Source organism: Loa loa, assembly GCF_000183805.2.
Source record: "Loa loa unplaced genomic scaffold supercont3.10, whole genome shotgun sequence".
Taxonomy (NCBI): domain Eukaryota; kingdom Metazoa; phylum Nematoda; class Chromadorea; order Rhabditida; family Onchocercidae; genus Loa; species Loa loa.
Window position 1 is genome coordinate 265,880 of NW_018108190.1, and position 17,994 is coordinate 283,873.

General features: G+C 35.1%; 4 protein-coding genes across 4 annotated transcripts in view; 2 read left to right on the forward strand and 2 right to left on the reverse strand.

Annotated features, from left to right (window-relative positions):
- Window positions 1-69: 69 nt before the first annotated feature.
- On the forward strand, window positions 70-1,160 carry LOAG_01296 (ATP synthase subunit F; the record flags this gene model as incomplete). The annotated part of the gene is made up of 3 exons (XM_003136835.1): window positions 70-319; window positions 491-639; window positions 1,062-1,160. 3 exons carry the CDS (start codon window positions 70-72, stop codon window positions 1,158-1,160), a joined length of 498 nt encoding a protein of 165 aa, XP_003136883.1.
- Window positions 1,161-1,944: 784 nt separating this feature from the next.
- LOAG_01297 (thymidylate kinase) lies at window positions 1,945-3,025 on the forward strand (the record flags this gene model as incomplete). The annotated part of the gene is made up of 4 exons (XM_003136836.1): window positions 1,945-2,077; window positions 2,211-2,408; window positions 2,560-2,765; window positions 2,921-3,025. The coding sequence occupies 4 exons, from the start codon at window positions 1,945-1,947 to the stop codon at window positions 3,023-3,025; spliced, it is 642 nt and encodes a 213-aa protein (XP_003136884.1).
- Window positions 3,026-4,568: 1,543 nt separating this feature from the next.
- LOAG_01298 (hypothetical protein) lies at window positions 4,569-8,915 on the reverse strand (the record flags this gene model as incomplete). The annotated part of the gene is made up of 5 exons (XM_003136837.2): window positions 4,569-4,806; window positions 5,305-5,390; window positions 6,898-7,486; window positions 7,773-8,031; window positions 8,882-8,915. The coding sequence occupies 5 exons, from the start codon at window positions 8,913-8,915 to the stop codon at window positions 4,584-4,586; spliced, it is 1,191 nt and encodes a 396-aa protein (XP_003136885.1). The 3' UTR covers window positions 4,569-4,583.
- A 4,075-nt stretch (window positions 8,916-12,990) lies between these two features.
- Window positions 12,991-17,994, reverse strand: part of LOAG_01299 (hypothetical protein) — a gene marked incomplete at its 3' end in the record, with an annotated part of 6,518 nt that continues 1,514 nt past the window's right edge. The window contains exons 2-3 of the mRNA XM_020445697.1: window positions 15,517-15,621; window positions 12,991-13,383 (exon numbers count right to left, since the gene is read on the reverse strand). Of these exons, the coding sequence (XP_020303870.1) occupies window positions 12,991-13,383; window positions 15,517-15,621 (498 nt within the window). The remainder of the gene's footprint in view (window positions 13,384-15,516; window positions 15,622-17,994) is intronic.

A 17,994-nucleotide genomic window follows, 5' to 3' on the forward strand; every position in this document is an offset into this window, starting at 1 on the left:
GGTCATTTGGAATTCCCGTCTAAGTTTTTATAAAGTTGCATAACTTAATCTTCACTTTTTTCAAGTTCGATGGCAACGAAAATCCCTGTAACGAAATATTTCCGGCCATTCGTTCCACCATTACCGCCTGGCACGAAAATCAGCAACGATTTGTATTGGGATGTATACATTTATCGGCCCTACTGTCGTCTCTGGGAACGTGTATGGGTATACTTGTACAATCGTGTGATTAATCGCTTCGAGATTGGCGTACAAGATAAGGGGTATAATCCTCGCGTTCATGGTCCATACTGTCCGTGGAGATATTATGGGATTAAAAGTACGGTTACTCTTTTTGGATATAAGTGTACTTCTAAGGCATTCTTTTGATTTGCCGTATACTTATGATGCATTTCGAAAAAAATCTGCCTTGGTAGTATGGTAAGAATTTCTTAATGAAACGGAAGTATTATCGGAATATCAAAATATATTAGTCTGAATTGCGTTTTAGAAGATATAAAATTGATGGATGTGAAATTATGCGATCTGCCATCATGGTTTTCACGTCGTGACAAGTCCATTGGAGGTATTGCAAATGCTGCTGTGAAAAGTTTTTACAGATTCGAACACTACTATTTCGACCACTATCTTATTAATTTGGTTGGATTTTGCTTTTCTAGTCATTTTGGGATATAAATAGTTTTACTGGTATTTCGAGGATATATATATATATATATCAGCTCTTTTCTCTCTCTCTCTTTATATATAGTATTCCTGCAGTGGATTTTATTGCCCTCCAGTTACGGAAGGATGCGTGTTTAGTTCTTCCCAATGACTACTGGAGTTGCAGGAATACCGAATATCTGATTAAAACAGATTGATAAACATGATTAACTTATAGTGAAGGATTAAATATCCACTGAAGGAAATTAATGAGTAGGATTAACTGTTTGGTATGGACTTTAAATAACAGTGTTTTTGCCCACCGACATAAAAATTCTGTTCTTTTTATGAAAACGATCTGTTTAATTATTGTTCAATATTTGCTGGAAATGGGACTGTATATTTGTTTTGCTTTTCAGCCGCGACTTTTCGTACGTTTCGTTCTTTTTGCTTATCTTCTGGGAATAATACTTTTCTATGAAGAAATTCCGGCTTCTGCCGCTAAATATCACTGGTGATGCAAAAGATAGATTTCTGATCTTTTTTTCTGAATTGTTTTCTTCATTAAGATTTTGTTTTATAGTTCTAGTTATATTATTTATTGTGCTGAATATCCCTTGAATATATCTGGTAAAGTACTTGATTTGCTGCTTTCACAATAAATTTGCTGCTTTCACAATAAATTTGCCTAGTTTGCGTACAGAAGTTCATTTTCAGAGTTTCAGGCTTCGTAATTCCCATTTTTATAACCTTTATTGTCCATAGCCTTTTGAAACTGTTTTATTTTTTTCTAAATGTGATTACCGCTGTATAAAATTATTTTGCTTCTAATCTCTAATATTTGCAAACAGATTTCGTTGTTCGGGCTGATGATATTCACTGCAGGCAAAGGAGAGCATTATCTTAATGAATATTAAACAGAGATCTTTTTGGTGTACTGTATTTCTGCATTTCCGAAAAACAGAAGATGAGCTCGTTTTGGTGGTCAATTTACCCTGATTTTATCGACAGGAATCCTGGTTTTATTGGTAGGCTTACTAGAAATTCTAGACGTCAGTGCCACGTTAAAGACACGTTAACTACTTTCTTAACTGGAGAATGAGGCTTTATATTCCCAATTTGCTTCCTGTAAGCATTACTCGGTACTGCTAATGTTTATATGCACTCTATTGAAATAGGTAATGTTCCACTTATTTTCCAAGATAATAATTTTGCTTATCAATGAATGTCGTATTCCGTTTACATTAGTAGTTGCAGTGATAAGAGTAATATAAGTGATTAATATTTTAGGAATTATACGAAATGGGATCACGGGTGCGTGGTGCGTTTATCGTATTTGAAGGATGCGACAGAGTTGGCAAAAGTCTGCAATCCAGAAAATTGGTGGAACGTATCAAAGCTACGGGCGGCAATGTAGATTTGATTTCATTTCCTGGTTATTGATTCTTCTTTATTCGTAAGACTTGCTGATATAAAGCCGTTTCACATCTGGTAAGGCTTCCATGCGAATTCCATAGTTCTTTTTGGTCATACTGGCGGTAATAACGAAATAAATGATTTCATTTTAGATCGCTCAAGCGACTTAGGCAAGTTTATTGATCGTTATTTGAAAAAGGAGGTTGAAATGGAGCCCAAAGAAGCGCATCTAGTATTCGCAGCAAATCGGCAAGCACTTATGCCCTTGATGGTGAAAGAATTGCTGAAGGGAACACATTTGGTCGTTGACCGCTACGCCTATTCAGGCATTGCCTATACTCTTGCAAAAGGTATTCTCACTATTTTTATTTTTACTCTGACTTCTTAAGACTTATGTAGCATTCAGGATGTCTGACCTAATTCGAAGTATTAATCGAATAAATTGGTTTCCTAGAGAAGTTTTATACTTTCTCTATGATCATGTTGTTTATTGTGGTTAAGGAGCTGACAACGTAACAATGGAGTGGGCAAAACTGGCTGATATGGGTGAGTTAAAACCTGACTGTGTTATATACTTCAATCTTTCATTCGAGGAAGCGCAGAAAAGAAGTGGATTTGGTGATGAACGCTTTGATTCTGGCAGTTTCCAAGGAAAGGTGAATGACATCATGGAAAAGTTGGCCGCTGAGGATAGGGATCTGTGGAAAGTAAGTTAAATGAGCAATTTTGAATAAAGTGAAAATGCTGCGGAGTAGAGTGCGAAATATTAAATCCGGGAATTTTCTTGCTTTTCCAGGGAACTTTCTAAAAAATTCTTGGAATTTGTATCAGCTATCCAATTTAAGATAGTGTTCATTTTAAGGTAGTGGATGCCTCCTTGCCGATTGAAGTAATATCCGAAAATGTCTGGAAATTGGTGTCACCGATTTTGGATAATGTGAGCAGAAGGGGCCTTGCGTTCCTCTGAGACTAGCGGAACTATCGAAATTTGCATTTTTTAGGTCACTTTTTCTTCATATTTCTTCAATAAGTGACTTCAGCAGTTTACTGCGGCTTGCTTGAATTAGCTATGTAATTCCAAATTGTTATTATCATTCCGCGTTGCTAGTGTTATCCTCTTTTCTGTACATAATACATAAACAATAAAAAATATTTCTTTTTAACATAAAAGTTTCCAAAGAAGTAATGTGGGAATTTTATGCTTCCAGGTGTTTTTTGTTCGGTTTTATTCTTTGTCCCTTTTTCTTTGTAGTTTATTCTCAGTTTCTGTATCGAAGCATTTAAGATCCATTCAATGCATTGTTCAGAAAGTTTCCACACAATTCCATCAATCAGTGGGCAGTCGGCGGAGATAAATAACGTTCGAATTGATGCAGCTTTGCATTTATGTAACGGTTTAAAAAGCACCCTCGTTTTGTTAAAACTTTAAAATATATACAAGTTAGGATAAAGCGATACCAGTGATATAGCGATACCATGAATGAATGAAAAATGCACTCCTGCGTTTCATCAAATTCCAGGTGATAAGTTATTTCTACGGTCTTACAAATTGAGACCGTAGAAAATAACTTATCATCTGAAATTGGTGACCATGGGAAAATGTTGCCTATGCGAATTCTGATTAAGCTGAAAAGTTTGAACTATTTTTTGAGGAAAAACTTTGAAGGAATTACCTCTACATTTTCCATCTCTTTCGTGATTCGTAAGAAAGCGTTTCTCGCCCGAACGGAAGGTAGTGACTGAGGTTGGAGTAGGGTTGGAGTAATATATGTAATATATTGGAGGTTGGAGTAATGTAAAGGAAAAATTAAATGTCGGTTCACGGGGTGATCTTGTGACTGACTAATGAAATCGATGCATAGAATTTGCTGTATCGCAGTCTGTGATGCTTTAGGATAGTGGGAACTGACAAACAGTCTCGAGAAAGTCCGCTAGATTTCACTTATTCTATCACTGCATATATCGCAAAGTTTGTGTTGCTTATTTATATTAGTGCAGTGAAATTTTTACATAGTTAACATAATTTTCATCGAAATCTCAGTATTTGTCACATTAGTGATCGTTTGCATGCAGTGGCAAAAGGTGTATTTTCCTTGACCTGAAATATGTGCAGAAGTACCGTGCTGTTTATTATCAATTAAACATGAATACAGCACATGTAATCCGGTTTCCCTTTTTTGATCATCGAAAGACTGAACGTATATGTTATATGTATATTAAAAAATTTTGATAAATTAAATGAACGTCTTCAAAAAAAACAACAAAAAATCTCTATACAGGGAAGTGCCATTCGTTGGTTCTGTTGTTTCAATTCAACGTAAACAAGAGTGAATCGAAATATATTACGCAAGAACAATGTAGTAAGTGCCGAGTTTCTCCGATCAGTTAGATCAGATCAAGTCTGATAAGAGTAAGATTTGATGCACAATGAAGGGGTCTGTCTCGAATTTCAGGTGATAAATTATAGACTTTCCCGAATACATATGGTTATTCTTGAGAACTTTTGAAAACTTTACAGAATATTTTTAGAAAATAGGTTGGGCGGATGGTGTTAGTTGCGAAAAAAGGCTTTGAGCCGAAAATGGTAATGCAACGGCAGCTGTTCTCATTGGTGCGGTCAGTGGTTCTCGACGAACTGCTAGAGCTCCAGCAGCGGCAGCAATCGTCAGGGCACCACTTGATTCATGCTTTTTAGTATGGCGATCTAGATTAGTTTGCTGCCCGAAACAGCGGTCGCAGCGGTCACATCTGCAATAAATTATTAAGCTATTAAATTGAAGTCATTAACAGTGAACATGAAATGTGTAAACGATAATAGCGAATGATGCTGCTGATGGTGATCTGTAGTTGGTGATCTTGCAAGGAAGCCTTGCAAAGATGATTAACAACGAAAATATTTTGAATAATGATGCTCAAATCAAAGAAGGGACAATAAATTTCTTACGCTTCTTCCTCACTGCGATCGCACATTTTCAAAGATTACTAGCCAAAAGAAATAATGTAGTGGTGTGATAATAAATAATAAATCTCAATCATTATGATAGAGAGTGATAGAAATAGATGATGAAGTAATAGATAGTTTAGAGCAGTTGTAATCAACAATGTAGTGGTAAAAATGAGCTACCTTCTTGACATCTGAACTATACGTATCACCATCATTAGGGAATACTATCTCCCTAAATGACAAACAAGGAATTCAAATATTTTGCTCGTAGTAATGACAAGCTTGACACTTATTATCATTACCTGAATGGTTTCTCCTTGTTATGTATGTTACGAACATGTCGCTGAAGATTTGAGCTGATTGAAAATGATCGATCGCAGTACTGACACTAAAAAAAATGACGGTAATATTGAAGTTTTTGAATAAATTGACTTTTAGAGAAAGGTATAGTCGCTTGGCAACAGCCGTACAAACGAAGGTAACATAATAATTTTGGTTGTCTGACTTAATAAGCTGGATGATTTGATTTGTTTTCAATTTTCTAGTGGAACTTTCTCCACTTGGTGTCTCCGTGTAATTAATCGAGAAATTGTTAGTCTAGGGAATGCATGCGGAAAAATAAATTTGCAGCGCGTATATTTCAGTTATTTTCATGATATTTGAACTATACATAGATTCATCTCCACCAGTGAAGCTTTGAGAAAAAATAGATCTCATTGTTTCATGGGAAATTGAGCTACAGGTTTTTTCTGGCATAATCTGTTAAGGAGTGATAGGACATCCCAACCACAATCAAATAAGGACAGTTCAAATGTAAGAGGTTGGAAGAGTTGATGCCAAATAGTTTTTGAATAAGTGCACATTATATGCACTCAATAAATTACGCCAATAATATGGAATTTTCATAGTTCGATTCACATTGATGACGATGTTAGCGACTTTTAACGTAGATCAGCCTCGATCTGATTTCATTTATCGCCTCGTGGGAAAACGGAAAACGCCGATTACGCCAGCGGACATTGCCACAAAACCAGTTTTTAAATAGTAAGAAAAGAGAAGAGAGCACGGGTTTAGTTGACCCCGCCTGTTATGCTAAAGATTCCAGCGCAACACTTTCACTTTTACACCGTCCTTCCACTGCAGCTGATGATGACTGATTGATAAGAAATACGACTCTCGAAATTAAATGAGTGGAAAAACTGAAGGTCCACCGATGCCTGCAGGAAGGCCGAGTTTAGAAATGAATGTCAATGAAAACATGTTCAGATTATCACTCCCGCTATTGCTGTTACTGAATCCTTTGATGGAACAGTGTAACCATTAAGAATCCCGGATGAATGTCATCCGCAGATTCATTCATCATCATTTCCTTCATTTGAACAGATAAACAGTTATTCATTACTTTGGTGCTGGCTAGATACTACACACTCTTAAAATAGTGGAATTACTTTTTGCGGAAATTTCACAAAATGAGCATTGTCAACTTTTCGAATTTTCAGAAAATTTACAAAGCAATTACTAAAGTTGGGAATAATTTCACAATTATTGACATAATTCTAGCAGCTTCTTTCATGCAAGTTTTTGTCGAGAAATCAAAGCGATTTATAGCTTTTCGATTCTGATTGTAAAATTCATGAAAAGCTCAACATTACAATGAACGAGATGTAGTGTGATAGAAAATGGACTGCAACTTGAATTCCTTTTTCGGATTTAAGAATTATTTGAGAAATAGTTTGGTGGAATAACTGCAGCTGCAACTCAACCTAGCCTTCATGATCCAGCAAACCGGAACATCTTCCTACTCATTCTGCGTCAGCAATGATGATGTTGTTAGTAAAGTTGCGTTGTAACATAAGCAATTTTAAAGTATGAACTATAATCGGTGAGGTTTTTACCTTGTAAGGCTGTTCACCGGTGTGTGTTCGAAGATGTCGTGTCAAATTTGCACTGCGTGGGAAAACTTTGGCACAGAATTTGCATGTATATCGATCACGTGCAGTTTTGGAGAGTAAAGGAGCTGATGGTGTTGAATGATGTGAAGAATGTGTATAGGGATTCAAACGGTTAGCTGCCGTAGCTGTTGTAGGTGCGGGAACAACCGGGTAGGTGAACGGGCGACGAAGCATCTGCATGAAAGCAGTGGAGGAAAAGGGATTTACTGCTGGGGTTAGATCCAATTTGCCAAGATTCTTGGGTAGTATTGCTGATTCCGTGGATGCGATCATATTCTCATGCTCTGTTCCTGAGCCGTCTTTCTGGCTTGCTGATCCTGCAAATACTTCATCACTTTCATTTTCTACGTTTTTCTCGTCTTTTTCATCGTTTGATCGTTCCGTCACCGCAACTTTACCATCAATTTGCGGTGTTGTGCTTAGCATCGTTACCGCTGGTAGTGCTGTTCGAGCTCCAGATGCTTTCATAGATAGATCCAGAGGAGTTAATTCAAAATCACCCAGCGAGCCATCATCACTTGAACCATGTGGACTGTATTTTGTTCAGTCGGCGATGGATCCGATGGTTGTTCACTGAAATGTATGTGGAATTTGATTGTCTAAAAGTTGGGAGAACTTGATGTCAAAATTGTCCCAAGTTCAACTGCCATAGTTTTATTGACTCGTTCTCTTGGGTCAAGCTAAAAACAAGTTGCCATCAATACCTAAACTATACTATGACTGTCAATAACTGCAAATTACAGCTTCTACAAATGGAACTGAAATGAAATTAATTTAAAAGAAAATCAGTCGACCAGAGTTGAATAAAACAATCGGACCTGCTTTCAGGAGAACTTTCGCCATCAGAGCCGTTGATAGTATGATAATCATCCTTCCATGGAAATAGGGCATTGGCAATTGAAGGAACTGAACTTGGTACTGCTTGAGAATGATGTTGATGATAATGTTGTTGTTGTTGTTGTTCTTGTTCTTGTTGTTCTTGTTGCTGTTGTTGTTGTTGTTCTTGTTGAGTGGATGCAATTTGTAACAATCGAGACCAATAATGAGATGGTACTGTGAGCAATGGAGGCTGCGTCGCTGTTAAAATGACTTGAATGTTTAATCTTTCACTGATAAAATGAGAGCTATAAGACTTCTTAACTCATACTTACCATTCTGAGTTATGGGGAATCATAAGACTGAGAGAAGTTTTATCTCAGGCAGGTGTTCTCTGTGCTTTTTTTGTTTCTATCACTGCTATATGTTTGTTTCTTTGACAGCGATTAGTAAAGGCTATCTGTTAGAAGGTAAATTAGAATGAGAAGCTTAGAAAGTATGTGGTGTCGTCCTCGATATTTTTGACTTCTTTCTTGCTGAGATCTTTACGTACTTTTCCTTCGGAAGAACTGTTGCTATCAAGGAAAGTTTACAAAGGTATTCATTGCGTCAGTAAGACGAAATCAAGAATATTTGGATACATGATGAGAATTAATATTGAAATGTGAAGAGAAACAAAGAGATTTGATAAGAGCAAAGGGCAAGAAGAGCTGAGAAGAATGTAAAAGATAAGAAAAGAGGAAGTTGACGAAAACGGTGGAAGATAAAGAAGACGAAGAGATTACACTACAGTTGTGAATGAAATGAAAAGAAAGAGATGGTTCATAATTTGATGAACTCTTTTCCCAATTATTCATACTTATTATATCCGGAAAACCTGTTCTCACTACCTATCTCAACAGCTTTCTATTGTAAATCACCTAAATTACCGCAAATGGAAAGAAGACAGAAATAGCCAGAAATTTTCTGAAATTCACAAATAAAGTTAAAGAAGACTTGAAAAGCATTAATCTTGTAAAGAAACCAAAGGGTATTTGCAGTACGCCTTTTGGATTTCGTGAAGTTCAAACGATCCGTCAAAAGCATTACTACTTGGCTGAACGAAACTTACCAATAGGCTTATAGAATGCGCTAAGTGCGGTCATCTGTGGCTCGCATATGGATCTATGCCTGATGAGAGCTGATTGATTAGCTAACGAAGCACTACAGTATTGACATTGCCATCCTTCCTGAAAGCATATTCTCCTTTGATCTTTTTCTTATCTCCTTCTTAATTGTGAACTTCCTTAATTGCGAACTTTGTGTCCTTCAAGAAAGGAAAACTCTCGTCGTGCAGGAAATCTTTATGTTACGATTGATAAATGAAGTAAAATTTTCTGAGAGTAAAAGTTGCAATATTTGTAGAATTTGAAATATCTGTAATATATGCCATAAAATTCTGTATAATTTTATTGAAAATTTTAGAATTTGAATTTGAATTTCCTTTTCTATCCAAAATATACTTTTTTTATCCAATTCTACAATATGCAATATAAAAATGTCCAATAGCTTTCTATGCTTTAAGCTAACTCAGATACAGTTTTCTTCCATAACATTAGTTTACTTACACATTTATCCCATTATGCTTCTTGCTATTAGTTTGTTTCTAATACTATTGCGGTCAGTTTTTGTTTCATGCAAAAAGATAGCCTAATGACCAGCAGTGTGCAAATGATACAGTTGAAATTCAGTAGCTGTAATTTTTCAAGGAGAAATTTCTGTTTGGAAGGCAGAAATAACAAGCTTATCATTTTAACCATACTTTTGCGCAAATTACACCTGGAGTTCTGTTTGGAAATTCTGTGAAGAAAAAATATTGCTAGAAAAGTATTTTCGTCAGATTTGAAAAATTATTTCATTTTTAAAAAATTTTAAATTTGATGTTTAGGAAAGGCTGACCAGATGTATTCGTTTGTGACGACAAAGATTAGAAAATTGCGTGTAAGCTTTATCACAAACGTGACACCGGAATGGTTTCGAACTGCAGTGAATATGACTGTGTTGCTTGAGACCGCTAAATGAATTAATTAGCCATGTTTGGAAATTTAGAAATTTGTCAAATAGAATTATTCATAATAAAAGCTGATGACTTTTTATGTTAATTGAAGAGAACGAAGTCAGTCAAATTTAGTGCTATTATTTAAAATAAAAAATTTTCAAGTTAATTAAGTCTGATCAATCAATAATGATGTTCACATCCAACAAATGTACAATGTTAACAGATATACAGTGTTAGCGGAATACCCTTGATCGATTGATTTGTCTTAAACAATTATTATCCGGAGAATCAACTGAGCCAATAAAGCAAGTCTAAGTACTATAATAACCATTACGTAACAAGAATCAAAGATCACCGTATTGTATAAATGGCTTAAAAGCGACAGATCGTCAAATGATATATTATATCATAATAAATCCTGGATATAATAATGCTATCCAGGGAATACAGTAATCATTTAAGCTTTTCGGAAATATTATTGATCGGTGGATTTGATGAACTAGACATAAAAATTTCGGAATCTTTCTAACTTCCTCAAAAGTTCTTATCATTTCCTACATCAATATGAAGAGATATTTAAAATTAGGTGATACGATACACTGCTGCAATGCAGCAGATGGCATCATATGGGTAGTGTTATATAAGTTGTGAAGTTGGGGTAAGTTAGCGAAGTTATTTCAAATTTCTACTTCGGTCCACTTCAAACATTTGCAAACTTTCCTAAGAATTTATGAAATGAAAGGAACTTTTTTTTCATTGTTGATTATTGCCTGGTATTTCAAACTGACAAACAGACCTGTATTCAACAGAATTATTTCATTTCTCTTCCAAAAGGTCAAACTTGCTGATAGCCAATATGCAGTGCATAATTAGCAAAAGACGTCATGTACTACTTGAGGGTGCAACTTTTACAAAAATGGAAAAAAAAAAGTGCCAACTGAAACATGGACACTTCATATTCACAAGAAAAATCATATTAAGGGAAAACTGCTAGTGAGGGTAATTGAACATCTTCATAAATATTTGAAATATGCGGAATTATCATTAAATTTTACAGAGATCAGAGAGGTTATATTAGGTAAGTGGTGAAAAGTATCTGAACATTAAATAGCTCATTTGAAGTTAAACTGGAATTTAGTAAGTGTTTATGTGTGAATTTAACAAAGAAAATATGAATGATAAATAAATGAGTGAATGACTCTCATTTGGTCACCTTGCGGACGAGAAGCTTTTTGGGCAAAGTTGACACTGATAGGCTGCCGCTGCTTGATGGTGTTGTTGTGCTGATGACGACTGTTGTTGTTGAGCACTGCAAAAATGACTATTTTCATTTTCGTCTTTTTAATTTCTTCATCATCTTTGTCATCTTTCTAAGATATATTCGCTCTCTCTTTCTCTCTCTCTCTCTCTCTCTCTCTCTTTCACCCATTCAAATACTTCTACATCACAAAATTTGAACATTGCCGTCGGCGGGTCGTATCTCATGGGGATGAGGACAAGAGGCAAGGGGGTAAAATTCGAGTTCAATCCCAAACAGGGGCAGTTCTTCGTTCATCCCCGGGGGAAAACGTGGAAGAGGAAGGGTCGAGCGGTAGGGCAGGGTGCGTGGCGTAATATGGGTCACTAGGACAATCACTGAAAGTGAAAATTACTGCCCTTGCTGTGTTACTCCTACTACTTTTTCAATGATTGCTATTACAATATGACGATGGCTGTTACTCCTTGTATTTCCCATACCGCCGGTCTACAAATCCCTAAACTCCTTTTTACAGTGTTTTGCGCCATCAGTTTTCAAGGATGGGACAGGGTGAAAATTGGTAGGATGAATACTTGATAATGCAAACAGTTGTTCAGTAATGGGAATCACCAGAAGTAATCATAAAGTGATTTGATACCAATGAATTCCTCCATGTAACCTGTGCTTTCCTATTGGGTCAAATACAATCGTTTAGTCAAAGGCACCCAGAAAAGAATTATCAAGAAAAAAATGGTTTTAATTGCTAACAATAACTTCTACGATTCACTACCTCAGTTACTCGTTTTATATTTTATGTCGCCAGAAATATAAATATCGCTTTTACCAAATCCAAAGTGTATAACCAAAGAAAACTGCAAATCTAACTTTATATTTACCAAACATGAAAAATCATTGAAAATCTGTCAAGCAATCTTCGAAGAATATTTTTCAGTTTGAATGTATGTTTGAAAAAAGGTAATACTTTTCGGACATTTAGCAACAGTCGGAATTCTTCCACGTTTAAAGTGAAGGTTTAATAATGAAGTTCGTTCGAGTCATTGGACTCGAACGAACTTCATCCGGAATTATTCCAAAGAAAGAACATTTTGAAAGTGAAAATTCAATTGAAAAGTCAAAATTTTGGATATTGCCACCTCCTTTTAAAAGGAAACAAAAACAATACTCCTTTCCTGTTATACCCTCACATCTCCACCTTTTACGACATATTTCTTATTGTGCATCGTGGTTGCCCCCATCACCTAATTTTATCAACTGGAAAATTCTCTTCCGGTTTCCGGTTTACTTGAACTTCATTAACTTCTAAATGACATCATAGATCAGACGAAATTGATTTTTTTGAAAAAATGAAATTACGCATTTCTTCTCTCCTGATAAACAGGATTTCGGGATTATAGAATTAAAATGAAGCACTATTTCAACTCAACAGTCTTTTCTTTCCAACAGAGAATTTTAAAAAGTATCCACAAAAATAAATTTGAAAAATGAGAACAGCAAGATGTATCTTCTTGTGTTCAAGCTCATTAAAGGACAGTACTCAGTTGAATGAGAAGTCAAATTTCAACCACTTCTGGGCTAACTTATTTTCTCTTAATATGAAATTGCTCGCCAAATTCTGGTTAATGTTATGTATCCTCATTTATTGCTTATGACCATCAAGATCAGGGTTTATGGATTTATTTCGCACCTGTACAACAATACTCGATAACAACAATTCATTCCGGACTCATTTTATAGCTATCTCATTAACTGGACTAAAATTGAAAGATTTAACTAATTATCTTTAAGACCTCATGTCCTCTCATTAAATCTAATTTTTCCAAATTCTACATTATTCTGATAATGTGTTCTCTTTTTTTTCAGATGTTGGGGAATCTCTCAAAGCAGAAACAGGGAGGAGTGAGTGATGAATAAAAATGAAAAAGGTTTACCTTTCTGGATATTGTTGCTGTTGTCGTAGTTGTTGTAGAACAGTGCTGTTAGTGGTGATATTAGCTGTACTACTAGAAGTATTAGTTGTAACAGGATGTGCTATAGCTGTTTCTGTTGTTCTGGATGCACTGGACGACGATTCTGGCGATGACGATAATGATGATGATGCTGATGATGATGGTGATGGTGGCAAGGAGATGGACGAAGAGATAGGATTCTGTGAGCTACGCCTTTGTATATGTAAGCAATCCTCGGCCACCATATTGTCATCGTCATCATCACCATCATTACCATTGCCACTATCATGCAAATGTTGCTCAATCTCGATCCGTCGATCTGCTATCAAACGTTCGTTTACTTCAATTTCACGAGACGTTTGCAAGCATATCTGTAAGTGGCAAAAATGGCTGACAATAAGGCAAAGTTATAATAAAGTTATACCTTGTAATGAGCTTTTTATAACACCAAAGAAATGGAACAAAGATTATTTTAAAGAAAGTAAGGGAAAGCATCAGGAACTAATCAAAGCAAAGTCAGAGTGGAAAAGGAATATGGAATCGTCCAAACACATATATTTGAAGTGTAATTAATTATTCTCAGGTAAGTTATATAGGAAGCGTTTGAAACCACACTTTTGATTTCGCTTACTTTTTGCATCGTCATCGACAAGGATTAATTTTCAGCTTTTTTTTCGATCTTAGATTTATTTGATTGGTTGATGAATTAGGCCTATGTTTTTGAGAGAGAACGATGGATGAAAAAACCGAAATGGATGAACAGAGGGAGCTTTCCCTTGAAGAATTCCGGATGAACTGAAAGAAAGGAAATCTGTCAGCAGAATGCTATTACGGTGTATGGGAGGGGGAGGAGAAGGAAGCTAATGATGATGATTGGTGTTTCTTTTCGGTAACCTTACCTTATCTGATAGAACAATTAATTACATTGTTTGCAATGAAGCGGAAGACATATGTTGCTGCTTGCTCGTTAAGAAGGGAGAGTGATCATTTGGATAAGGGCAGGAAGAAGGTTTCCTTTTCTTTCCTTTGCAAAGGAAGGAAGGCTTTCGAGAAGGTCATCGCAGGACAGGTGCTTTTCGAATTAGGGTGAACGTTTCCCTTGCCCATCAAAGAACTGTTGGATTCTGAGATGCAGATGATTGCTCACCTGGGAATCCAAGCAACCTGCTCCTACTTCATCCCTTCCTCACCAATCTCCTTATCTCCTTGAATAGACTGACTCATTTTATGTCTCATATTGACAATTCATTAATGGAGCAACATGCCCGTCTTTGCCTCCCTTATGTATGTATAAAAGATTATAGAAACATATACACAAAACATATCTATGATCAAGTAACCGAGTATTTCTTGGTGAAACATGAGTTTTGGACGGATCTCGACCGGAGTTGAGCGATCAAATAGTGATCGAACAAATCGAATGAACCGGTCAAATAAATCGGGATGGATTGAGTTACTAAGTTATTTATTAATAGTATCTCCCCGAACTCTTTATCAGCTTTTTTTTTAAATTATGTTATTATGTTAACTGAAAACGGATCAGTTTCTCTTAAGTCTTCGAATTTTCTCGTTTTTTCACTCGAAAATGGTTCACTATATTTCACTTCCACTATTGTTCCCTGTTCATCTTTTCCAACCACTTTTCTCCATACCGGTTTTACGCAATGACCAAAATTATAACTTTTTTCTTTTTTTTTTATAATTCCTCCTGCATAATCAATTAATCAATTTGACAAAATTTACTTGGTAAAATTAAGCCAATAAATAATTTAAGGTATATTAATAAGCAAATATTGTAGTCCTGACAGGAGATAAAATTATTTTTCATAAAGATATTTGTAGATGAAATAAAGATGCCGATAGGTTTGAACCATTCAATCATTCAACTCATTAGAAATGCTTTACTGTTGCATCACCACTAATTAAGATGTTGCATGCACTTTACCCATATCATCGGGAAACAGAAAATAGGATGGCACTAAGATATAAAGGTCACCACTAACAAGTCGGGTCTATCATTCTATTATTATCATTTCTTTTGATGCTATCGCTTGTGATAGGGATCTAAGAATATAATTTCCTTAAATTCTTACTTTTTTTTAGCAGATCAAATGTTATTTATCCAACAAAACAAAAAAAAAAAAGATTAATTTATCGCTTCTTATTCAATACCTTCGTTATTCCCTCTATTGATTCTGATGCAACCTTTTAGTTTTTGGAGGGTAAATTTCATTTGTTTGTTTAAAGCTATTGACTGAATCCTAAATTGTTATCAGAAGTTGCCTGATGCTTGGAAGAAACTTAATGATTTAGTTAGTTTTGGTAGAAGGATTCGATTCCCAATAAAACTTACCCAAGGCTCGGGAATTGAAGTCTTCCCGACAAAAACAACTTTTTTCTATCTTCATTCGTCTCTTTCACTACTTTTACAAATGTAAAATTGATTAAGCAGACATAATTAAAAGAATGTTTTCTTTCTTAACAATAATTTTAAAAGATCTAACTTTTTGGTGAACTGATCGCACCAGTATGTTGAAATTATTTTCAGAATTTGACAATGGACGGATCAAATTGAGTAACAACAACGCATTGGCATCATTTTCTCCTCCCTGAAATGAGTGGTTTTTGTTGTATTTTAAGATAAAAGATTCCTCATGTCTGCTCTTAATTTCCTTGTAAAAATTTTTCATGCTTAAGCAATTTCTGAAAAAATAAAATGAAATTGTTTAGGCATACCGTATCTCAACGATTTTAGTTACATCAAACATTACAAACTTTTGCTTTTACTTTTTCTTGGTTATAATAAATTATGAATACCACCAATTTTTATATTTTATTCGTTCTTTTCTGTGCTAAAATATACTCTAATTTGTTAGCTTCTCTGTTCCATAAACTATTGATAATTTGCGCATTTTTGAAATCACAGCTATGTAGTATGATGATCATATCAAATATGAATCATTAAGAGTGATTATTCCAGTTTTTAATCACACATAGCATCTAAGTCATCGATTGTTAAATACTCTTATGGTCTCGACCTTATAAAGAAGGTGATGACAGAGTCTTTCATTCTTTCTGTCTTCATGACTAACAGTTTATGGAGTAAATTTACTGAAGGTACATTTAATAAACTCATGTTTGTATACAGTTGTGGTTTCAAGGAAGCTTTCAGTAATATAATGAATAGCTATTCAAAGGAATAATTTCTCGCCATGCATTGGAATATGAACCGTGAAATGAGCGTTATTAATCTACAAAGCTTCTAAGAGTCATTAGCTCAACTGATGATTAGTTGTTGGCATAAATAATGTGTAATATAAATGGATTAAGATATTTTCAAAGCAACTGCAATGTGAACTGATTGAAATAATGCTAAAGATGATAGGAGTTTGATAACAATGTTAATAAGTCATTATAATAATGATGAGAATAGTGATATAAGCAAAGTGATGATTATGATGCATGTTAATGACTGGTGCAGTGTTGATGAAGTAATTACCTTTGATTGCTCTCTTTTATAACTGTTTCAATTCATAGTTAAATTCGCCATTTCATGTCTATTTCTGCGCTTATCTCCAAGGTAGCTGTTATATATGGTTGAGTTGGGCCCGTCTTATTATTCTGTTGTGAGCCTTTTCAGGCATTGCATCAATACATCGCATTTCTAGGCCTCTTTACCTACAGCATATCATTCCCCTCCCAAACAGGCTTCTATAAGCTTTGGCAACTCAACGAGCCTAAGCACAAGTATAATAGCCTCATAGAGTAATATGTATAGCGGACTCCTGAAGACAAGTATTGGAAAGAATCATGACTTGCTTCGAAAGACAACGAAAAAGAGCAGTGACAACGGCGGCTTTCTTCTTCGGTCCCCTTCACGGAGGTATCCTGTCATGTCATGCTCTAACTCTTCTGTTGTCCCTCCTCCCTCTTCTTCTTGTTGCCATCTTATTATGAAATTGGTCGGATAAAGAGTTAGTTCTTTTTGCGCTCAGTAGCCTATGACATCTCTTCGACATTTTCGTTCCTTCCTTGTTGTCATCAAATGTACTTACCGTACCCACATGCATCTATCTCCTTATCATCATGCACATCAATACTAGAAAACGAATAAACAGCAATTATGCGTCCAGCCATCATTAAAGAGCTAGTAACGAATGCTCAAAATTTTTATGACAATTTTGCATTTTAATTTGAAAATTAACAACTAATCAAGTCTGTAAGAGAAAAATACTACCGTAAACTGGTATGTCAGTTGAACTGGATACATACCAAATGATTCGGTGAATTAAAAAGTGAAAACGTGATAGCTTACTTAAAACTTGACATTCGTTCGTTTCCTAGACCTTTCATTTAATTCTCAGAAAAAATTTGATGAAACGAACGAGACTTATTGCATACAGTGGACTCCAAATATGCCCAGAAAAGATGCCAAGGATGTGTGCGTAATTACCGAATGGTTGATTGATTTGCAAGCGAACCACTAAATGGCAGCAAACAGATTATCCCATGTTATATACCAATTATTGAGTTGCAGCATATCCCTTCTAAGCAGGAAAAGCTAAATTGCAGCTTGCAAAATGCGCAATATTTGCATGGCTTTCAAGGGATTTTATATGGTGGAATAGGTAATGAAAAGTACATAGCGAAAACGTAGTTATAACATTTCAAATATCCTTTTGAAGTTTCACATACAGAAGTTATGCGATATCAAATCAGAGAACTTTTTAATTGAGACTATGACTATCCCTTCTTAGCTCTTTGGAGCATTACAAAGCTTCAAAGCACAAATATAAAATCATGAAAGTAATGAACGGGTTAAAAGATTTGGTTTAATGAAAAATTAAATTTCATCAGCTTGCATGCTTTTAAGTTCAATATACATATATATATATATATATATATATATATATATATATATATATATATATATATATATATATATATATATATATATATATATATATATATATATAGTAGTA